The sequence below is a fragment of the Trichechus manatus genome, unplaced genomic scaffold (genome assembly GCF_000243295.1).
Source record: "Trichechus manatus latirostris isolate Lorelei unplaced genomic scaffold, TriManLat1.0 scaffold00014, whole genome shotgun sequence".
Lineage (NCBI taxonomy): Eukaryota > Metazoa > Chordata > Mammalia > Sirenia > Trichechidae > Trichechus > Trichechus manatus.
In genome coordinates, this window is record NW_004443950.1 from 22818276 (window position 1) to 22843963 (window position 25688).

The window sequence follows — 25688 nt, forward strand, 5'->3', positions numbered from 1 at the left end:
TATAAAGACAAGTCCTTCTGAATCCTTTGTGACCACGCCACTCTCAATCTCTTTTATGTGCTGGAAATTTTAAGTATTCTTTCAACAGTTTCAACAGGACGTGCCCCCTGGTGGAAATGTTCGCAAACCTCTGTCTGTACAGGATCTCTCTTCTTAAACCAGTACACAGGTTTATTTTCAAATGCAAAAAAGAGACTTCTGCTTTCACATGGCAGATTGAACACATGCACTTAGTATTAACTCTCTCTCCATACCTCAATAAAATAACGAAGGAATTAAAGGCGGGGGGGCCTAACCCATAAAGACAAAATAGTGGGAGGAGACAACAGAAACTAAATTAGTGGTAACTGACCGCACGACAGAGAAGCTGAAACCCAACTGCGTGCGGCAGGGAAAGCTGCAGCCAGCCAATGCAGGCTGTAGAACCTGGAAAGGTGCTCCACTTAGAAATATTTCTGAAGGAAGGGGTGGAGCTAAAAACAAGGAATTGAGATGAAAGTTTGAATGGAGTGGTTTGGTTCCAAAATCCTGCCCTCACAAAGGACAGCCAGGTGATTTCCTTCCCCTTTCTTGCTTAAATAAAAGGTTTACTGCCTCAAGTGGTTTGCAGGGACTGTAGTGAGGAAGGAAGAACAAGGAAGAGAAAAAGAAATACCTTAGTGAAAAGAGGAGGATTAAGTCCAAGTATACATACTGAACCCTGAGACTCCCAGCCTGGTGCTCAGAATACTACATGGAAAAAATTTGAGGATTCTTTTGTAGGATGCTGATTAACCAAAGAGCTAAAATTTGAAGATTCCTCAATGAAAAAAATTACTTGTTACTTTAATACCCTACAGAAAAGCCTACCAGTCAAGAAACCTTGCCCATGCACACAAAGTTTCCTCATAGTCCTTAACTGTATGTATGATCACCAGACATGAAGAAGAAAACAAAACAAAACAAAAACCAACCCTAATTAATACTCTCAAAAAAAGATATTACATCCATGAAACAAGAACCGGATGCTATAACAAAGGAATATTTAAAAAAAAAAAAAAAAAAACAGGAAAAGAGCCTCTAGGAATTAAAAATATTATATCCAGAATTTCAAAAATAATAATCAATATACAATTTCAAAGTTAAAGTAGAAGAAATCACTTCAAATCACCTCTAAAGAAATCACCTAAAAAATAATAACAGAGACAGAGATGGATAACAAGAGAAGGCAACTGTCAATAATAACAGTAAAAAATCCCCAGAACTGTAAGACATGAGTCTCCATACAGAAACACCTAGCAAATAAATTTTAAAAGATACATAACAAGGTATATCACTGTGGCACTTCAGATCATGAGGGATACAGACAGGAACCTAAAACTTCCAAGGAGAGAAAACAAGTCACATACAAAGGGAAGAGAGCTGTTAGATTTTTTAATTGCAACGCTTACAATACAGAAGGTAACGGGACAAAGACTTCAAAATTTTGAGGGAAAAATTGTTTCCAACCTAGAACTCTAGAAAAAGAGTCAAGTTTCAATCAAGCAGGAGTAGAAAAGATAATTTTAGACATGTAAAATTTCAACCATTTATCTCCCATGTACCTACACAGAAAGATACTGAAGGCTATACTCTAACATAGTGAGTAAAATCTGAAAGGGAAAGTCATGGAACCAGGAAACAGGGAATGACTAAAAGGCAAAGACATGATATGATGATGAAGGAAGACACCAGGAAGCTAGCTACCCCTTGGTTCAGGATAGGAGCCAGTCCAAACTGGAACAAGACTATGAAGGGCTCCCAGGAGGAGGGTGTCTAAGAAAAAAATTAAACTGTCTGAGTGACAAATGTGTAGAAAGGTACACAACAAAAGGCAGTTAACTTCAAATTAACGGCTGTACAAAAATGAAGACTATTACATGTAAGGATGTAATCTGACGAAAACTTCTGAGAAAACAGTATTAGGCAGACTGGGGAAGAGGAGGCGAGAGGGGAGAAAGCATGTAAAGGAGCTAAATCTCCTCTTTAACTCTAGGTCGCCAATAGATAACACATAAAATTAGGGTGCGGTGGGTATCATGTCAAGAAAATAGCAGGATGTACAACTTACTCAGTCTTATGAATTATGTCCCCCAAAACTGTATGTCAAAGTCCTAACCCTCGTACCTGTGAATATGATTCTGCTTGGAAACAGGGTTTCTTGTGTTATGTTAATATGGTCATCTGGAGTAGGATGGATCCTAAACCAAGTCCCTTCTCAGTGGTGTCTTATAAAAAGGGAAAGCACACACTGAGAGACACACAGGGGAAGATGCCATGTGACAATGAAAGCAGACACATCTACAAAGGACACCGGAACTCCAAAGATTGCCAACAGCCACCAGAAACCAGGAAAAAGACTCACAGAAGAAACGGACACAGGCAGATCGTGATTTGGATTTTTAGTCTCCATAACTGTGAGAAAATAAATCTCTAGTCTTTAAAACCACCCACTTGTGATACTTTTGTTACAGCAGCACCAGGAGACTCAGACACTCAGGAAATAAGGAGAAAAAGAGCAGAGCCAAAGACTGAAAGTGTTACCTCTGGGGGGTGTGAACTGGGAGTGGGGAGGGATAGAGTAGAACTCCACTATTTTTTATTAAAAGTTTTAGGATGCTATACTTTTCTAAAGCTGTATACATCTATTAAATAGATAAAAATATTATCATAAACTTATATTTTGAAGAATAAAACATGAAAGTACTTAAGATATGCCCTCTTGAAGATATTCAAGAACATACACATTGCCCCCATAAGATACGGCAATTAACAAGGTTTTATCATTTATCACATTTCCCACAATACATATTCCATACATACTTCAAGCTTCCTAACTACTCTTAAATCTGAGCAAATGAACTTGACTTTTTACTGAGAAGTTTCAAATCCTTAACTTCTCTCTAACTTTAATATTCATCTATCTTTCTTTTTCCTTGATACTTTCCAAAGGCTAAACCACCCATGTATGTTTTCAATCCCATCGCTTCCAGGATCTTGTCCCATTATTTCTTCTTTCTCTTGAAACTATAATCACTCAATACTCTTGCTTTCTACAAACAGCTCAGATTTTTCCTATGCTCAAAGGAAAAAAAAATCTTCCCTTAAAAACTACAATAATGTAACAGTTTCACCATTCAGACTGGCAAAATTTTAACAAGTGTGATGGTACACTGGTTGGCAAGGGTGTAGGGAAATAGTCACTCTGTTCAGATTGGTATTATGAAAATTTGAAGTACACATCCCTTTGGGCCAGCAAGTCAGTCCTAGTCATTTATCCTACACACGTAGACACACAGTACAAAATGACAGACAGACACACACACACACACACACCCCATACGTACACACACACATACACACACACACAATTATTCATTGCTGCACTGCCTGAAACAGCAAAAACTAAGAACGTAAACATCTATAAATAGGGAACTAATAAATTATGGTACATCCATATAATACAATGCTATGTAGCCATGAAAAGAAAGCAAGGTGCAAAAAAAAAAAAAAGTGTGTTACTATTCGAGTGGGTGTGTATATGTGGTGGGGGTGGGAATGCCTAAATCTATGGCTATAAATGCATAGAATACCTCTGAAATGGTAAGCAGAATACTGATAACAGCGATACCCTCAGAGAGGCGAACTGGATGCTGAGACAGGAAAAGGAGGCATATTTATTTTTTACTAAATACCCTTTAAATTTTTTATCATGTATTGTTGCTGTTGGGTCCCACGAGTCAATTCTGACTCACAGAGACCCCATGTGACAGAGCAGAACTGCCCCACAAGGTTTTCTTGGCTGTGATCTTCACGGAAGCAGATCGCCAGGTCTTTCTCCCACAGAGCCGCTGGGTGAGTCTCAACCACCACCTTTCAGTTAGCAGCCAAGCACGTAACCATTGTGCCACCAGGGCTCCTGATCTAATCAAAATTTTTAATTAAAAAAAAAAGCCTTCCTGTGTATGACGTAGTATACCCTCATATATTATCTTTCTTGCCCTATTAGTTTTCTCAAAAAATGTAGGCTACAGTTGATGGCTACAATTTCTTATCACCCACTCTGTGTTGCTTTCTTCTGAAATGTCTAACAGTACACTCCTAAACCAAGATATTCCACAGAGTGCTTTGAGAGATAATACATTAAACAAAGTTTTGCAAAATCAAGTACGTCTGGGAATCACAATGCTAAACAAAATTAAAGGGGCAATTTTTCAGTACAAGACTTCTCAGAACCTTTAATATCCCAATGTACAACTGACTCTCTAGCAGAGGGGAAGCAGTGTGCAGCAGCAGCCAAGCTGACTTGCTGATGTCAACAATTGTTTTCTAGGATACAGCATGTTGCTTCTAAGTCACCATTCATTCAACCCTCACATCCAATCAGCTGCCAACTCCTATCAGGCTCAGAAACTCTTCTTTCTTCTGATCTCTTCTTCTCTGATCCTGTGGTCATTACTGCAGTTCATGGTATTATCCCTTCATGCTCACCCTTTTACTAAAAAATAAAAATAACCTGATCGCAAACATGAGGCTTGAGTGTGTATTTTTGAAGATGAAGATTAAAATTAAAAAAGAAACAAAATAAACATGTCAGATACATCTCTGAAATAAAAATTAATTTATAATATTGAAGATACATGGTAAAATAATTCAGCATATCTTTATAAGGAAAATTTATCAAGATTATACTACAAATAAAATTGTTTAACATTAATCACAGGACTAAAGGCTTTAGAAATATGGTCAAATGCCTGTTGTGAGAGCCAAAAATTCTAAGACCTGGTGCTTAAATACTAGAATTTCAAGTCATTCTGCAACTATACAGATGTGTTCAAAGTGGACCATAGAGACAACCAGAAGCAAAATTACTAAAACGATGTCCATACAGTAGAAACTTATGATACAACTGAGTCGTATCACTTGTCCTCACTGAAAATGCACTCCTTAGAAAAAAACAAATTGCCCTCAAACCTAAAAAAGAATTCAGCAAATCTGAAAGCATGTATTTAAAATAAAACAATGTTAGGAAAAATTATATACATACCTACTCTGTAACATTTAAAGAGTTCCAGTTTCAGGGAAGACAGAGGAAGCACACTCCCCCCGTAGTGTCTCCTACTGAACACAACTACAAATCCTGGGCAGAACGTACGGAGCAGCTATCTGATGGCTCCAAAAAGTACATGGTAGCAGGCAGACTGGGAAATAAGACCAGAATCAAAGTTCTACCAAAACAACAATGAGTTTATCATTTTTTCCCCCTCCAGTATCAAAGAAAGGTACAGACAGAAGGAAGCCCACTTTCTAGTCCAAGCAGTGGGTAAGGAGCTGCTACGGGTCAGAGAGACTGGGGGGTCGATCCTCTGATTTTTTTTCTATTCCCTTCTCTCTTGCCCACATGGTAATAGAAGTGGCAATCAGTCACGCACCTAAAACTCTAAGGAAGGGAAACCTTTCTCTCTGACCAGAAAAGCTATGTCCCAAGAGGCAAATTTTGGTTGCTTCCTTTTCTTTCTCCAGCCACCTGACTCCAGAAACAGATGTCATCATGAGAAGCATACAACAGAAGATGGAAACCAAAGCCCAAGCTTTCTAGCCAGAGAACTGACAGACAAGGCCCCAGGGAGCTGGAAAGCACCATGAAGCTCAGAGAGAGAAGATGAAGATCAAGAGAGTGATCTCGTGAAATTGTGTATCAATTCCTGGGCTCACCTATGAACTGTACACGCGTGGATCTGACCTTTAACAGCATACCTGAGGCTTTGAGAACTGAGATACAGGGTCGACCACCACCCAGGTCCCAGACTGGCCACTGCGTAACGCACACATGGGCCTGATCAGAACAGCAATGCAAATGCTTTGAAAACCAAACTGGCATTGCCACACACAACCCACAGAAAGCAGGCTGGAACTTGTTGCCTGAACCTAACCTGGTAGACTGCTTGCTAAAGCAAAAAAATTCAACATTAAAGTCTTAGGATTTAAAGAATAATCTCGTAAACTTAATTCAAACTACTTAGTATACCAAAAAAAAAAAAAAAAAAACCCAACTGCCGTTGAGTCAATTCTGACTCATAGTGGCCCTAAAGGACAGAGTAGGACTGCCCCATAGGGTTTCCAAGACTGTAAATCTTTTCAGAAGCAGACTGCCACATCTTTCTCCTGAGGAGTGGCTGGTGGGTTCAAACCACCAACCTTCTGGTATGCAGTTGAGCGCTTAACCACTGTGCCACCAAAGAACCAGGAAAATCTCAACTTGCAAAGAAAAAGACAATCAATATATGCCAACTCTGAGATGACACATACGTTAGAATTAAGAAAACCCAACATAGCTATTATAAGCATGCTTCAAGAAGGAGAGGCTGGCTTGCAGAAGGATGGGCAGGGAAGCATAAGCAGGTTTTAAGATCCCAACCCTCCACATAGACACAAAGAAAAAGAACTAAAAATCTCAACTCTGTAAGAACTCTGAAAGATATGTGGAGGACTGCAGCACCTCACTGCAGGATGAAACAAGAAAAGGGCAACTTTTAAACAGCAGGAAAATTCTTTTTTTTTTTTTTTTCCTGTCTCTGCTCCTCCTTTTCACGGCACAGAGGCACAACCACAGCTACAGCGGAAACAGACCACGGTTTGCGTTCTCAGAGAGGGGATCAATCTCTGGCTCTAAGGTGGACAGAGCAGACTGTGATGGCAGACTGTTCAGTGTGTCTGCTCTGATCTGTCTGAGAGCTGCCTGCCTAAAGGACTGAAGTCTTGGTCTGGTCTGAATGGGAGCTCACAACTGGTCAGGGAGGCTAGCAAAGATGAAGGCTGTGACCGTCTGAGAGTTCCTTGAAAAAATCAGCACTTTCAAAAGCACTGTGTATACAGGGAATTGAAAAGCCACATGCATGCTCAGTGCTAACACATTGTACGATTCTAATGTCCTAGATTCAACAACAACAACAAAAAAAAAAAATCACAAGGCATACAAAGAAACTGAAAATGATGGCCCATTTAAAAAAAAATAGAAGAGGGGAGAGAAACTGTCTCTGTGAAAGCCCAATAATGGACAGACTAGAAGACTTTAAAATAACAATATTAAATATATTCAAAGAACTAAAGGAAAACATGGACACCAAACAAAAAGATCAAGAAAACAATACATACATAAAACAAGAATATCAATAAAGAGACAGAAACTATAAAAAGGAACCAAACAGAATTACTGGTGCTGATAAACACAATAACTAAAATAAAAAATTCAAGAGAGGGACCCGACAGCAGATTTAAGCTGGCAGAAGAAAGAACTCAGAAAACTAAAGGGCAAGACAATCGAATATTGAGTCTAAAGAGCAAAAAGAAAAAAGGATCAAGTAGACTGAGCAAAACCTAGTGGAACTGTAAAACACCATCCAGAAAACCAACACACTCATCATGGGAATCCCAGAAGAGAAGAGAAAAAGGGACAGAAAAAATATTTGAACAAATAGTAACAGAAAAATTTCCAATCTGACAAAGGATACAAAGCTACAAATCCAAGAAGCTCAATGAACTGCCAAGTGGGATAACCTAAAGAGATCCATACTGAAACAAATTATAATCAAACTCTCAAAAATCAAAGATAAATTCCTAAAAGCAGAAAGAGAAAAAAGCGAATTGTCACATACAAAAGATCCTCAATAATATTAAGTGCCAATTTCTCCTCAGAAACCTTGGAGACCAAACAGCAGTGGAATGACATATTTAAAGTGCTGAAAGAAAAAAGCCATCAATCAAAAATTCTATATCCAGCAAAAATGTCTTTTAAGCATGAGGGTAAAATTAAGACATTCCCAAGTAAACAAAAGCTGAGGGAGTTTGTGACAATTAGACCTGCCTTACAAGAAATGCTGAAGACAGTTCTTCAGATAGAACTGAAAAGATGCTAGACAATAACTCAAAGCTATATGTAAAAAAGAAAGATCTCCAATAATGGTAACTTATGGGTAAATATAAGGAAGACTTTTATGATATTTTTGGTTTGTAACTTTAGTAGTTATATCCTATATGATTCCAAAAGACAAATACATAAAATGTAATGATAAAATTAAGCTTTTTTTTTACCAGTTGCCATCGAGTTGATTCTGACTCATGGAGACACCACGTGTGTCAGAGTAGAACTGTGCTCCATGGGTTTTCAAGGGTTGATTTTCAGAAGTAGATCACCAGGGCTTTCTTCCAAGGCGCCTCTGGATGGACTCAAATGTCCAACCTTTTGGCTAGCAGCCAAGCATGTTAACTGTCTGCACCACCTAGGGACTCTAAATTTAAGCTACTATGCACGTAATATAGAAAGATGTTATTAATGACAAAAATGACATAAAGTGAGGAGGAGCAATATAGGAATGGAGTTTTTGTATGTTACTGAAGTTAAGCTGTTATCAGTTTAAACTAGGTTGGTATAAAATTAAGACGTTAAATGCAATCCTCGTGGTTACCACAAAGGAAAAAATAAACAGAAGGAAAAGAGAAGGAATCAAAATGGTTCACTACAAAAAATCAACTAAATACAACTGATGGCCATATTGGAGGAAACAGACAAAAAAGGTATTAAAAAAAAAAAAAAAAAGGTCAAAATGGCAGAAGAGAAATCCTTCCATATCAGTAATTACTTTAAATGTAAATAGATTAAACTCTCCAATCAAAGGTAGACAGTGGCAGGACCGATTAAAAAAAACATGATCTACCTACATGCTGTCTACAAAAGACACATCTTAGATTCAAAGGCACTAACAGGTTGAAAGTGAAAGGAAGGAAAAAAATATTCCACGCAAATAGTAATCAAAAAAGAGCTGGGATGTCTAATTGATATTGGACAAAACAAGCTTTAAATCAAAATCTATTATAAGAGACAAAAAAGGGCAGTTGAGAAGATATAATAATTATAAATATATATGTACCTAACATCACAGTCCCAAAATGCATGAAGCAAAAATGAACAAAATTGAAGGGCGAAATAGACAGGTCTACAATAATACTGGAGACTTTAATACAACACTTTCAACAAAGGACACAACATCTAGAACATCAAAAGGAAATAGATGAGTTAAACAGCATTATGGACCAACCAGACCTAGTAAACACATATAGAATGCTCCTCCAAAAAACAGAACAATGGGATCCAGTGCACATAGCTCACTCTCCAGGATAGACCATATGCTTGGACATAAAACAAGTTTCAGTAAATTTAAAAAGACTGAAATTACACAAATTATCTTCTCCAACCACAAAGGAACGAAGCTAGAAATTAATAACAAATGGGAAACTGTAAAATACTCAAATATGTGGTAACTGAACAACACACTATTAACCAATGGGTCAAGAAAGAAATCAAGTAACACTTAAGAATCAAATTTCAGGGGAAATTAGAAAGTAATGCTGAACCAAAATTAAAAATACATGCCACAATGTGTGGTATACCAGTGGTCAGAAGGAAATTTATAACAGTAAAATGCTTTTATTAAAATCTAGAAAAAGAGTAAAATAAACCCAGAACACGCAGAAGAAAGGAAATTAAAAAAAGAGAGATAATCAATAAAACCAAAAATTGGGTACTGAAAAAGATCAACAAAACTGATAAACCTCTAGACCAGGGTTTCTCAATCTCATAACTACTGACATTTTGGGCTGTAGTGGGAGGCTGTCTGTCCTGCGCACTGTAGTCCCCCTGGTTTCTACCCACTAAATACCAATAGCACCACCCCAACCACAGCGGTGACAACCAAAAATGTCTCCATACATTGCTGAATGTCCCCTGGGTGGCAAAATCAACGCCTGCTCAGTGGAGAATGACTGTGTCTAGCCAGAGAGAGAAAAAAAAACAAGGCACAAATTAACAAAATCAGGAATAAAAGAGAGGCTATTACTACAGACCCCACACACATTTAAAAGAAAATATGGAAATAATATTATGAACAACTCTAAATATATATTTTTTCAACTTAAATGAAACAGAACAATTCACTGAAAGCCACAAACTATCAAAACTCTCCTAAGGAGACAAAGATAACCTGCATTGTCCTATATCTACTAAAGAAATTATATCTGTAGCTAAAAAGCTTGCAAAAACAAAAATCTCCAGGCCCAAAAGGTTTTACTGGCAAATTCTACCAAACATTTAATGAAGAAATAACACTACTTTTATACAGTCTTTTCCAGAAAATACAAAAGGAATGAACTCAAATCATTTTATGAGGTCAGTATTAACCTGATATCAAAACTAGACAAAGACAGTACAAGAGAAGAAAACTACAGACTAAAATCCCTCATGAACACAGATGCAAAAATCTTCAACAAATTACCATCAAATCACATCCAGCAACATATAAATATAATAATATACTATGACCAAGTGAGGTTTATCCGGGGAATGAAAGGCTGTTTCATTCAATATTCAAAAATCAATCCATGTAACCCGCCACATCTACTGACTGATGAAGGAAAAAACTACATGATCATATCAATACTGTCGCTGTTGTTAGCTGCCGTCAAGTCAGCTCCGACCCATGGCGAGCCCACGTACAAAAGAATGAAACACTGTCTCGTACTGCATCATCTTCATGAGTGTTGTATGTTTGAGCCCATACGGTATGTTGCAGCTACAGTCCAGTGCCTTCCAACCTAGGTGGCTCATCTTCCAGCACCATTTATCAGACAATATGCCACTGTGACCCATTGGGTTTTCAATGGCTAATTTTCTAAAGAGATTGTCAGGCCTTTTGTCCTAGTCTGTCTTAGTCTAGAAGCTCTGCTGAAACCTGTCCAATGTGGGTGACCCTGCTGGTATCTGAAATACCAGTGGTACAGGTTCCAGCATCACAGCAACACACAACTACCACAGCATGACAGATTGACAGACACGCGGCAGATCACATCAACAGATGCAGCTACTCATGACCAAAGAGGGGGAAAACCACTCAACCAATTAGAAGTAGAAGTAAATTTCTTTTATCAGACAGGTCATCGACAAAAAACTTACAGCAAACATCACACTTAACAGTGAAAGACCAAATGCTTTCCCCTGGAATATCAGTAACGGAGCAAGGACACCCACACTCACCTCTCCTACTCAACAATGGACTCTAAGTCCTAGCCAATGCAATAAGACAAAAAAATATATAAAAGGCATACACACTGGAGAGGAATAAAAAAATTGTCCCTATTCACAGAAGACATGATTGTCTATGCAGAAAATCTATCACAAGTGAGTTTCGTATGGTTGCAAGGTACAAGGTCAATAATCCCCCCTCCAAAAAAAAGCATATTTCTACGTACTAAAACACTTACAAACCAAAATTTTGATATACCATTTACAACCAATACTCCACATGTGAAATACTTACGTATAAACCTAATAAAACATGTGCATGATCTGAATGCTTAAAAACTACAAAACACTGATGAAAAAAATCAAAGACCTAAACAGAGAGAGATACTATGCTCATGGATTAGAACACACAATATAGTTAAGATGTCAATTCTCCTCCAAGTTGATGTATAGATTTAAAGCAATTATAGTTGAAACTCTATCAGGATTTTTTGTAAATATAAATAAGTTGTTCTAAAACATATGGAAAGACAAAAGAACCAGAATAGTCAAAACATTTTTGAAAAAGGAAGAGCAATTGGAGTACTCACATTATTTTAAGAAATACTATAAAGCTACAGTAATTAAGACGCTGCGTACTAGTAAAGGGATAGACACACAGAACAAAGGAACAAAACAGACGGTCCAGAAATAGAACCACGCAAATATGGCCAGTTTATTTTTAACAGTTTTATTGAGATATAATTCACATACCATAAAACTGAACCATTTAAAGTGTCCAATTCAATGGTTTTTAGTATATTCATAAGGTTGTGAAACTATATTTTACAACATTTTTGCCTCCCCCAAAAAAAAAAACCCATACCCACAGCAGTACTCACCACTCTCCCCGACGATTTCCTAGCTCCCTAAGCAACCATTACTTTATTTCCTGTCTTACAAAGTTGTCTATTCTGAGCATTTCACATACATGGAATCATAACAATAAGCTGTCTTTTGTGACTGGTTTCTCTCACTTAGCATGTGTTCAAGGTACGTTTCTTTGTATTGACAATGGATATACAACAGTTTATTTAGCCACTCATCACTTGACAGATATTTGGATTGTTTCTATGTTTTCATTTTTCTTGTGTATAAGACACGGAATTGTTGGGTCATATGGTAACACAATGTTTAACTTTTTGAGAAATTGCCGAACTGTTTTCCAAAGCAGCTGAACCACTTTACATTGCCATCAGCAATGTGTAAGTGTTCTAATTTCGCCACATCCTCGTCAACACTTACTTTTTTTTTTCAATAGCTACCTTACTGGAAGTAAAGTGGTAACTTAATGTAGTTTTGATTGCCAATTCATTTTGGACAAAGGTAGAAAGGCAATTCAAGGGAAAAAGGATAGCCTTTTCAACAAATGAAGCCCTGGTTGCGCAGTGGTTAAGCACACAGCTGCTAACCAAAAGGTCGGCAGGTCGAATCCACCAGGCGCTCCTTGGAAACTCTATGGGGCAGTTCTACTCTGTCCTATAGGGTCACTATGAGTCGGAATCGAAGTCAACAGCAATGGGGTTAACAGGGTAGTCTCAACAAATGATGCTGGTAAAATTGGACATAATATGCCACGAAAAATGAACCTAAACCTCACATTTTATATAAAAATTAACTTAAAATGGGTCACAGTTCTAAGTATAAAGCTTTAAACTATAAAGCTTTTAAGAGAAAATATTCACAAACTGAGGTTTGGCAAAGAGTCTTTAGATATGACAACAAATGTATAAACTATAAAAGAAAAAAACTGATAAACTGGACTCAAAATTACTAACTTTTGCTCTGGAACAACACTTTAAAGAGAATGAAAAGACAAGACACAGAGTAGAAGAAAATGTTTGCAAATCACATATTTGACAAAGGACTTGCATCCAGAATATATAAACAACTCTCAAAATTCAACAGTAAGAAAACATACAACCTAATATTTTTTAAAATGGGCAAAAGACTTCACAGATCAAAGAAGATACACAGCAAATAAGTACATGAAACAATACTCAACATCATTAGCTATTAGGGAAATGCAAACTAAAAATACACCTATTCAAGGAGCCCTGGTGGTGCAATGGTTAAGTGCTCAGCTGAAAAACCGAAAGGTCAGTCTGCTTCCATAAAGATTACAGCCTTGGAAACCCTATGGGGCAGTTCTACACGGTCGCTATGAGCTGGAATTGACTCGAAGGCAATAGGTTTGGTTTTTTATACACCTATTCAAATGACTAAAATTTTAAAAACTAACAACACTGAGCGATGATGAGGATGCAGTTACTGGAACTCTCATACACTGATAGCGAGAATGTTAGTAAAATCACCTCAGAAAACAGCTTGACAATTGCTTAAAAAACTGAACTTAACTTACACTTACCAGATGACCTAACAATCATGCTCGCAGGTATCTACCAACAGCAGTGGAAACTTACGTTTGCACAAAAACCTGTACACGAAGGTTCACAGCAGCTCTATTCTTAACTGTCGAAAAACAGAAACAACCCAACTGTCCTTCAACAGATGAACAGAAAATCCGTGGTACATCCCTATAACGGGGACACTACTCAGCAATAAAAAGGAGTGAATTTTGATACACAGAACAACTTGTATGAATCTCAAAAGCATTATGCTCAATGAAAGAAGTCAGTCTCAAAAGCTTACATACTATATGATTCCATCGATAAGACATTTTGGAAAAGGCAACGTTACAGTGATAGAGAACTGCTCAGTGGTGGTCAGTCCTTAGGGGTAGACGGAGGGTGTGACTACACAGGGGCAGCATGAGGGGGTTTTGGTACAGTTTTGGCAGGTAGAACTGTTTCATGTCCTGTTTGTGTGCTAATTAAACAAATCCGTATGTGTTATAACTCAAAAAACTGTATTATTAAAAAAAGTCAATTTTACTCTATGATAATTTTAAAACTTTTTAAGTTTAAAACACTGGTCATGTTCATGTTAAATGGCAAAAATACAAGATATAAGCACAAAGGGTGGAGACAATGAGCTTGCCTTCTTCCTCTTTGGAAATCATCTCCCTCTGATTTCAGAGCCACCTCCTCTGAATCCCCCCCCCCACTTAGGGAGGGGTTAAATCCATTTTGTCCCTCATTTTTACTATTTTTTTAAACACGTAATGACCATCATCTCCCTTCCCCAATTGCCCGTCAACAGTGAGGTGACTATATGTTTAACATGTTACATTTCTTCCACCTTAAGAAAAATGGAGTACCGTTTCTTAATCAATATGAAGCACAATAACATGCCTAAACAATTTATTTAGTTATAATAAATTATTATAAAATAGCATGAATAAAGCAACTTTATAATTCATTTACTGTAATAAGTTCTCAAGCATGTAAGTATGAATTTTGAAAATTAGACAAATACTGATTCCAAAAGTCATCATGTTTTGGTCATTTCAAACCCATACTTAACTACTGGAAAGTATCTTACTAAAAAATATTTCTCTATTCTACAGCTCTAGTCTACTCTATTAAAAGTATTCTCCTATTAATACGTTAAGCTATCATAATGGATTATAAAAATTCCTTCACTGAAATATCTACATAAAGATCATAAAGTATGCACTTCAAACACCAAAGACACAAGGAAAGTATTAGCCCAAGAGACAGAAAGGGCCACATAAACCAGAGACTTCATCAGCCTGAGACCAGAAGATCTAGATGGTGCCTGGCTACCATCAATGACTGCCCTAACAGGGAACACAACAGAGAGTCCCTGACGGAGTAGGTGAAAAGTGGGGTGCAGAACTCAAATTCTAGTAAAAGACCAGACTTAATGGTTTGATTGAGACTGGAAGGACCCGGAAGACATGGCCCCCGGACACTCTGTTAGCCCAAAACTAAAACCATTCCCGAGGTCAACTCTTCAGACAAAGATTAGACTGGACTATGGAACATAAAATGATACTCGTGTAGAGTGTGCATCTTAGCTCAAGTAGATACATGACACTAAATGGGTAGCTCCTGTCCAGAGGCGAGATGAGAAGGCAGAGAGCGTCAGGAGCTGGTTGAATGGACACGGGAAATGCAGGGTGGAAGGGAGGACTACGCTGTCACAGTATAGGGAGAGCAACTAGGGTCACGTAACAATATATGTATTAATTTTTGTACGAGAGATTAACTTGAATCGTAAACTTTCACTTAAAGCACAACAATAAAAAAAAAAAAAAAAAAGTATATACTTCAACAGGCTATGAACTCATTTTATATCAGAAAAGCCACCCCAGTAAGCCAAGAAAGTCTTCCCATTAGGATAGGCCTTTAAGAAACAATTATGCCCTCTTTTTCCCCTACATGCATGACTTATTTTAATGTAGTAAAACCAAAAGAATTATCATTGCCAGAAATTATATACAGGCCTAACAATAAGATTCTGATTAATGTCACAAAAGATCAAAATATATATCAATTATAAACTTATAGGAGTTGATTTGCAATTAGACTCTCCAAATATAGTTCTCAGAATTTCACTGAGTAAATGATTCTCTAACTAGTACCCACTCATGTATAAGTGAAATAATTTCAGCTTTGGAAAACTCAGCTGTTTTCTATCTAGTATGACCTCATTTATACAGGAGAATTCTCACAAAATCTATTTTCAAAGACGCATTTAACTAGAAGGTTAAAAAGTAGGTAGGGGTAAGATACTATCAATTTAAATATTCTATTACAGAAATAAGTACATAAATTAGAAATTAAATAAATCTAATTTAATACAACTAACCTAGAGCACAAGTCAACCCATCCAACTAAACTGTGTGTGTGTGTGTGTGTGTGTGTATGCACGTGTGTGGTATATATGTTATACACCAACAAATAATATTACGTAAACAAAAGTAAAGGACTACCCGAACAAAATGAGGCAGGGACCTGAAAACACTGGGCAGATTAGGTGCCATTTTAGGTAGCACCGCTTTCCACACCTGGTCTCTTCTACAAAATGAAAATACAATTTCATCCAAACCAAAAACCATGCTTGAAATTTGTTTCTACTCTGGCAAATAGGTATTTCTGAGTTCACTAAGCATGAAGTAAATTACTTCTAAGTACTAAGTATTAAACACAAAAGTCTACAAAAGCAATTAAAACAAACCACTTACAAAGTATAAAATGACCCCACTCTTACATCTTCCCAACTTCTACCTACAAAACCATATGTAATGGCTTCTGTGCTTTGTAATTTGTGAAAACATGCCAATGGAGGTAATATTTCCAACCCAGATGTTCTATTCCCCAACTCACATTTCCAAAGTTTGATTCTACTCAAACTACCTACCAATCCAACTGAATCACAGATAGCCTGGACTAATCAAATCACAGAAGGTACTTTTGGTAACAAACAGCCCATCAGCCTGCAGTGTGTGAACCACTTCACAGAGAGCAGAGAAACATCATTTACAGTCAGTACATACGTTCTTTCCTGTGCTCCACTAAGCCTACTGCCTGCTTTGCTGAGCACTTTGCAAACCAGTTGTCCCCAAGTAAAACAGTGACTTCATTCGTGTGGACAAGTTTTCCTGGCATGAAGGCAAAGGGACCAAATGGTACCTATTGTTTAAAAAAAAAAAAAAAGAAAAAAATTTAAAAAACTAACAAGTACATTTTCTGAAATGCTTAACATTAAAAACTCTAAGTTACTATGGTCCTTTTTTACCCATACACTAGAAATATAAAATGTCAACTCCACAGAAATGTGACATATTAAAATTTCACTAGGAAAATCTATAGAAAATTATTTTAAATAAAGAAATCAATGTTAAAACAGAAAAAGAAATCACCACCATATTTACATACAGCTTTTAGAGAAAGTAGTTTTGTCTCTGAATGTTTCTACTTTTCATTTATTCATAAATCTAAATGAAAGCAACTAGTTGTGAAATATTAATAGAGAATATGTTTAAAAAAGAAAACTATTATTTCCAATAAAACAATCATTTTACACACCAAGAGTTAACAAACAAATACTTTTAATGAGTCTACCCAGAATAGCTATATTTACATAATATTTGGGCTAGTATAACAAGAGTAAGCCAACAGAGTCTTCATGAGCGAGAATATTCATGCAATGGAAGATTCTAATCCAGGACACACCAATAGATTACTCTGTTGATATGAAGAGCATTAAGACAAAAATTAGCAGGACCTTTTTATAGAAAAATCAATGTCCTAGAATTTAATTCTGTGAGCCCCATTCCTATTCTGGCCAACAGAAACTACCAAGTGCTATATTTCTGTTGTAATTATATAGTTTTCTACATAAGAGAGTTGTATACCAAATACGTCAAATTTTTTGCCAACATTTTTCATTTATGTCACCATAATGTAGTAATTTAATATAAATCTGAATAAAGGAAAATAAGTAAATACTATTACTACAATTAGTGTATTTATATAAAGTAACACTAAATAACCTTCCTTCTACCATAGTCACCTTTGACAGGTTAAGTGTATTACTTTAAAAAGAACACACCAGACATACCATGATATTATAAGACAACTTATCAGGCAATGTACTGAGTCTTTCTTGAAGGGCATTATAGTCATTATCTACCTTCTTCCTGTTGACAAAAAATACCAAACACTAAATAAATAAACAAATTGACAATTCTTCCAGTAGACTATGTACTGTAAGGCAAACACATCAAAAAGCTAACTTCAGCAATTTAAAAGACTCAAGTATTTTTAATTTCAAAATCCTGTTTTTATGAAGCTTAGCAATGGCATTATTCTACCACATACTTATTAGATAAAGAATTAAGACTCTCGGGGATTTTGGTTTTTAGAAGTAGACCATTCAAATCCTGAGAATGAGTGTTTCTTAAGGTAGAAGACCCTCTGGACTAAATAAAATTTGGAAATTAAGGGATACAGTGAAGAAGATGGAAACAGGGACTCAAGATGAAGGAAGAAGAGATTTGATAAAGCTTTTGAGTGAATAAACACTGGCTGTGGAGCAGAAACCATGAACATGAAATTTGATGAGATGCTTCAGTCCTCATTAGAAAACGTTAGGCTGAGAAATGTGGTGTCAACCCCTTCAATTATTTATACTAATGTGTTTAAGGTGAGAGAGGATTAACCAGGGACAAGAAGAAATGAGTAGCAGTAACACAAAAAGGATTTCAATGGAGTCTGTAAATTTCAAACAACCCAAAGCTGTAATTCTGTAGGAGCAGAGACAGTCATACCCTTCCCTGCTACGAACCCGACTTTGTTCCTACACCTGCTGGAAACGGACAGCCTTTCTTTCTGAGTGACACCAGATGCCAGCCAATGCTGAGATGCCTATTCTTAAGCCTTCTCTGGAGACTAGGTATCCTAAAGGGTCCCCGAGAGGAAGGAGGCTGCAGGCAAAACCCAAGTACTAAAATTTTTGTAAGCAAAAGTTGTCAATTTTAAAAAATAACAAAAACAAAGACGCATCAATTCAGCAGGTAATTTAAAAGAACATGTAGATAATGTCAAATTGAAATTAGGATAAATTGCAACATAGATAATCGCTCTCCAGATAATTAAAAATGACTGTTCTATAAACATCAAAGAATTGGTTTCAGTTTACTCCTTAGTTCCCCTAAAGCAACAGTAGCATAATTAACAAAAATTATCCCATCTACTCTTAAGAATCTCAAGGAACTTCACATATATACTATGTGCTTCATCTTAAAAACATTCCTGTTGTAAATGTCAGTGATCAGCATTTTCCTCTTACAGAAGAGAAACTAAAAGATGGAAAAACCCTATACTGAAGAGAAACCGCATTTACATCAAGGTGAGACAAGCAATGAATTTAACCTCGTTCTTTTGACCTCTATTCTTTTAAGCAAACTCTGTAATTTACTAGTGTTCAAGTGCTTTTTGCAAACTCTTCCCCAAAAATTCTTTCATAAATAAACATAAAACCTCTTTATTCTATTTATTTAAGACAAAAACCATCCTTCTGGATAAATTCTTCTAAGAGGAAAATGGCAAAAAACTTCACACACAGGGCTACGTACCAGAAAGAGCATGGTTTTGGAGTCATCTCAGCCGGAAAATCCCAGCTCTCCCACTTAACATAGGCAAATTAACCCTAGTCTTAGCATCTTCAGTGATACAGCTAGAATGAGGCCTAAGTATCTCACAAGTTCAAGAGACTACAATACTCCCTCTTTCCATAAAGTATCAAAAATATCAATTCTAAATTTTCAAGAAAGACTATTACCTACCAAGATAAGATTTTACTATGTTAAATTTATCCAGTCTGATACAAACAGCATGACTTGTGAAAGACAGTACAGCTGGGTGTTAACCACTGAGAAGCTTCAGAGACAGGGCTAGTGTGAGCAATAAATGAAATAAAGTGCTATAAAGGTGTAAGTTGGTACAATGTCTGCATAGAGTAAACACTCAATTATTAAGCCTACTTTGGAATATTAGCAGTTTATTGATAGGTTTTGGATAAGTAATTTTGCAAATCCTCAAGGATCATACATCAGGTTAGCTGTCCAAATGTTACTATGGCTGTTACAAAGCTGGTATAAAGCTGGCTCTCAGTATGTCTTAGTTTGGTAACTTGGAAAAGAAACTTCCTAGCAAACCATCTCTTTCTACATTAAAAGAATAGTAGGTTCAAAGAGAGGTAATACCAAAGACCACTGTCAGTATTCAAAATCAAGGATACCCACCAGTCAGCTCATCATTAGTAATTCTCTCCAAACAAAAGTATGCACTCACTGGAGAGCGGTCTGAGACTGAAGCTGCTATTTCTAAATTTTAAATTATTTGCTAAAAATACAAAAATAAAAATGGAGATAACCGAAAACGCAGCCTTTCTGAAGGGAAAGAAATCCTTTTTGAAGGGCGGCTGGTGGGAGTCAAGCAGGGTCTTTGGAGGAAACCACGGCTTGACGAACTCTGTCTCTAAAGGTCGCACCAGTGGCCACGTCCAGGCAGGGGCACTCAGTCAAAGCGAGATCTCCAAATAGTCCCTCTTACGTTTAGGGCTCAAATAACCCCCTTAAAGATCACAAAACCTATGCAGCAGAAAACACAAAAGTTATTCTAAGGACTAATTTAAATGTTAGAAAGTTATCTTCATTTGTACCAAAATTTGAACAGATTATTCTGTTTTCTTACTTAGAAATACATAATTAATTTTTGTTTTGTTTTTTGGACACTGTAGTCTTATTAAAATATAGTAGGCAAAAGTGGTAGTTGCTTAAAATAATTTTTTTTTCAAATAGAAAAAAAAAAAAAACTGAGTAAGTTAGCATAAACCTCTCAAGCCTACTTACTTACAATATATAGATCTGCTTGTTTGGTTTCACCAAACAAAAAAAAAGTTCTTATATTTGAGCCTTATAGAGTAGGTTCAGCCTTCAATTCTTAACTTTAAAACTGTATCCAAGAAATAAGATTTTATTTGTGTAAGATATTCTCATGCAACATTCCTTACAGAAAACCAGAACTAACGCACTGACATAAGGCATTTAAGAAATGTTTACATCCTTCCTTGGTTGAGTCTTGCTTATCGTGTGCTATATGCCTTATGAAAATGCACCTTTTCTTTTAAAAAGTAGCAGGAAAAAAAAATAGCACATCTATAAATTAGCCTTAACCTTAAAGGATGAGGATCAGGACAGATTCCATGAGAAACACCTTATTTTTATGAAGTTATAAAAAGCACGTGAGAGCTAGTTAAGTGATGTATATACTGAGTATTTAGGGGATGAAGTGTATTTATGTCTGCAGTTTACCTTGAAATGCATCAAAAATACATACACATGAGTTGATAAAGGTATAGACAGATGTGATAAAAGTTTGCCTATACAATTCTTTCAACTTTTTTGTATGTTTGAAGATGTTTATAAGAAATATTACAAGAGGGATAGGGCAGAGTATGAGAGGGACTCCACATTTTTAATCTTCTTAAACGCAACTGACAAAAATTAAAATCCTGGTAAAGAAAAAGAAAAAATTAAGTTCTAGATCTTTTGTTTTAGGTATGTGATTATAAAAACTCCGATCTCCAACTTTAAATAAAAAGGGGAAATAAAGCTTAAATCACTGATTGAAACAATAAGATTTTGCTAATTTCACTTTAAAGTAGGAAGTTACAGTCGGCAGAGAACATTGACATTAAACCTTTTTTTCCCCCTTTAGGCTGCTACATTCAACGCCTAACATGCTTAACAAAAAAGCAGAAAGCACCATGAGATGCTTAAAAGTAGGGAAAAAAGAAAAAGAGGTTTTCATTAGTGTTTATATCTGGGTTAACCGGTGGTGAATTTGCAATCTATACAAGTAAATATATGACCTTCTTAGAAAAGATGTTTTAGTCCAGGATACTCACTCTGGAACTTTCTAATAAGCATTCAAGAAAAACCTCTGTTTCAATTCACCAACTATTTATTGAAAGACCCGTCTGCAACCAAGCCTGCTGCCATATGTTGCAGGACCATCACTTAAATAGAGCATGTCGCCCCCTGCCCCCAACATTGCAATGCTTTTTAAAGATCTACTGGCTTAATGGATGCCTGTCTAGGTTCTTTTGCTTCTTTGGGTATTAATAAAACTGAAGACTATTAAATTCAAGCGTAGATTATACAGAGGTAAAAAGAGGTCTTCTAGTTACTAAAGCAAAGAATGTTAATGATTTTTTTAAAGTTTTCTCTGAAATACTTAAAAGGATCTCTACACTGTTCTGCTTTCTGTAATTTTCTGGAGAAGGAATACTCCTAAGAATTAAAATGTATCTGTATTAAAGCAATAGTATTAGTTCTTTTTAAAGGATCATGGCAAAATACTATTTAAAAAAACTGAAACCTACCACAAAATTCAAGCAACGTAGTGGCAAATTCCTTTTGTGCAACTCTATTATACCTAGGGAACATATCATCAGAAGATGATGATTAAATAATCCATGTTCATTTGTTTTTTTACAACTCCATCAGAAGTTTATTAGAAACAGATACAAAGACTAGCCTAAATATAAAAACTTATAATATTTCAGAGGTCAATGAAACAAAGTTACCTACAGAGAGACAGACATAACTAACATTCCACTAGATTTCTTCAATTTCACTTTTCAATAAGCAGACAACAAAGTGCAATGGATGAATATAAACAGCAAAGCTGAAGCCCTGGAACTTCCTGAGCATTCTCTCTACCAACAACCATGGCTGCGACTTGTGAGTTATGCTAAGTGCCTCTTTCCCCATTCATTCACAACCTCTGCCTTAAGAATAAAATAGGACATGAATTCAAAGTTAAAAGTTTTAAAATTCAATAAAAAGTAACACCTTACTCAAAAAAAACTCAAAGAGCTGGATGAGTTAACTTTACGGGTGGTTTTCATTTTCTTCTGTTATTGTCCAGTTTTTCTACAATTGGTACATATTTCCGTTATAAATTAGAAGGGAGGTATCTTTCAGAAAAGTTAGATGAGTTTATAAATGACTTAAGCGTTGATTGATAGTGCCAGTTCCTACTTAAATCTAACTATAACCCACAGGTTTTGCAATTTCAATTTATATTTTCTACACTTTGTTGCTACACTCTTTTGCGTGTTATTTTCTTAATTACTGTAATGATTCATAATCCTTTTAGGTCACTGATCCCTTTGAGAAACTGATAAAAACTCTATACAGACCCTTCCTTTCCTAAGAGAAAAGGCCCATTTTGCATATAGTTTCAGAAGAAGCCCATTCATAGGCTCCTCCTGGTTAAAGTTTATGTCAAGAAGTATTACAACCGTGAAAACTGGCAGCCCTGGTTTTGAACTCACCAAATTTGTAAAATTCTCAATAGAAAATTATCTTTAACTAATTTGAATTAAAAACACATAAACAGGAAAACCTTCACCAATCTGGTCATGAGTTCAATGTGAATTAGTAAAAAAGAAAACTGCAGGCATGTCTCCCTTTTACTCCAGCCTGTACTTCCTGAAGTCAGACACTGAGATCCCTCCATCTGTCTGCAGCATGTCAGAACTTAGACTGTGTATCTCAAAACACCAACAAGCTCTCTGGATTATCGCTCAGTAACGCGCATCTCAGCCAACCACTGCAGTTGTTACCATGTTTACATGTTCATCCTTACACAGGGCTCTTCTGTGCTTGGCGGTTCTACTGCGTGTTGCTCTATTCTATTAAAAAATTAATGGAAAATGGAAAAAATCTCTAAGTGCAACAAACTGTAGTTTTCAACCTTAAATACATTTAAGACAAAGATAAATTATGAGATGTACCAAAAGCAATGAATCCTTAGCTTCAATTACATATTCACTGGACTTAAGCTGATCATGTGAAACTGGGAATCAAAGCACATGGACAGTGGAAATCCATCATCAAAGACTATGTTATAAACGATGAGATGTAATTAGGGATTTTTATAATAGTTTAAACTCTGAGGGAAAAAATTTTCCTATAACATATGAGTTTGCCTTTTATTTTCAGAAATGCATTAAGCATTAAACTACTTCAGTTACTTCCAAAAACATGATAAAAGCTAGGGGACTCGGCAAAGTAACAAATTTTAATTACGATCATTAAGTGCTTACAAATAAAGGAAAAAAAGCATTTATAGTACAATCTTAGTGGCATAAAGACACATACAGAATTAACAAACTGAAGAGAATAAGGCAAAATGTTTTAAAAAGAGGAGAGAATTGGTTTCTCTTTGAAATTATGGGTAAATTTCTATTATTTCAACCTTTGTCTAAGTAAGCATGTATACATTTTTTATTAGGAATAAAACATTTTAAACCTAATTCAAATTTTGGTTTTTTTTTAAACTATCATTCTTAAAAGTCAACTTGAATCTTTATTTTTTTTGCATCTTAATTTGCTTTGAAATATCACACACACAAAAATTCCAAAACTTACTTAACCTCCAACCCACGTACCAAAACACCACACCATAAAAAGTACGTAGGGACTTGAAGAAAAACAGAGGTGGGGATCTGTATACATGACTCTTCCCTCTTGCCCCTGGACCTAAAGAGACTTTCATAAATAATTCCAACAATAAAAGCATGTAAAATCTCCAAAAAGTCTGCAAGCTGCTCTCTGCTCCACTCATAAACAAAAACATAAAAAAGAAAAAGCCTAACTAAACAGAAGGTCTTACACAAAACGGTGACTGAAAACTTTGTGGTCAGTGAAACAGACTCTGAAAAAACATGGTTTCCAAATTTCCCTAACACTAAAGAATGAAGTCATCACCTTGACCAAAAAAAAAAAAGATTAATTTTAGAGGTGTACAGGTCAATACTTTACAGATTATGCATAATAAAAGAAATTTTGTGAAATAGGAAAGAAAAAAGCATATGAAGGCAAGCTGGGAAAACACAGCATTGTTATGGTGAAATCATTCATCGCTTTTGTGGGGCAAGGAATCCCTCAAAAACTTCTATATATATATACACACACACACACACACACACACACACACACACATGCATACACATAACATACATTATCCTCATAGACAAGAAAGAAGAATTTCAACACAAGGAAATTGACAAGCCTTCTCCTGCGGTTCTAATCTCGCGCGCGTCCTTGGTTATTTCCCCTCACGCACCTTGGCTATGAACTACGCTAGGAACCAGTCACGCTCTTGTTCAAAACAAGAAAAATGTCAAGTGTTTGCTTTAGAATCCCTCTCTCAAAACGCACATGCTCAAGTCCTTCAGAATTATATCTAAACTCAAGGCTATTTTTTCTAAAATTAAACATTTGAACAAAATAAAATGGGTTATTTCCTATATTTTCATTTAAGTCTGCTTCATACAATTTCATAAAGACCTCTTCTACCCAAAAATTCTTTTAAGATGATTTAAAGGAAGCAAGGCGGTAAATTTTTTACAGCTTCATGCAAGTTATCATTAGAAATCATGGCTAAAATACAGATGATTTATTTGTGCCAGGCATCATATGTAATATTTCATTTTCTTAAGTCAGCACAAAGTAATGTGACTCTTCATTCAATACAAGAAGTCATATGCAGTGCATAAAAAATGACCACAAATTCTCTGTCACTCCTCCATCAACAGGTAGTCTATTTCTCCACTTCTTGAACGTGGGCTGGCTTTGTGAGTTCCTGTGGCTTGGAGTCCTGGTGGCGCAGTGATTTACAGCTTGGCTGCTAACCAAAAACTGGTGGTTCATATCCAGCAGCTGCTCCTTGGAAACCCTATGGGGCAGTTCCACTCTGTCCTATAGAGTCACTATGAGTCGGAATCGACTCAGTGGCAGTGCGTTTAGTGTTTTTCGTCTAGCACTGGAGAGAGGGGTTTTGGGTTTGGTTTTGGTGGCAAACAGCATGTGGCCTTGTAGCTTCCATTCTGGCTGCACCATGTAAAGTAAGCAGGATAGAAGATCCTGCCAACAGCCAGCACCAGCCACCAGACTTGGGGGTGAAGCCATCTGGGACAACCCAGCTGTTCCAGTTACCAGGTAAGACTAGCAGAACCACCACACAGGTGAGCTCAGCACAACAAGAAGCCCACTGGCAGAATCATGCTCAAGTAAATGAATGGTTGCTGTTTTAAGTCACTAAAGTTT

At 36.4% G+C, this 25688-nt stretch overlaps 1 protein-coding gene across 4 annotated transcripts in view; it reads right to left on the bottom strand.

Annotated features, from left to right (window-relative positions):
- The window catches only part of URI1 (URI1 prefoldin like chaperone), a 49841-nt gene that overhangs the window by 15880 nt on the left and 8273 nt on the right, over positions 1–25688 (bottom strand). The window contains exons 1-3 of one of the 4 annotated variants that reach the window (XM_023726960.1): positions 21953–24552; positions 17624–17702; positions 16557–16692 (exon numbers count right to left, since the gene is read on the bottom strand). In XM_023726960.1, the coding sequence (XP_023582728.1) occupies positions 16557–16692; positions 17624–17626 (139 nt within the window). In that variant the 5' untranslated portion in view covers positions 17627–17702; positions 21953–24552. Of the gene's footprint in view, positions 1–16556; positions 16693–17623; positions 24553–25688 lie in introns of those variants that run through there. The other 3 variants (XM_023726959.1, XM_004371623.2, XM_023726958.1) reach the window with 3 other exon arrangements.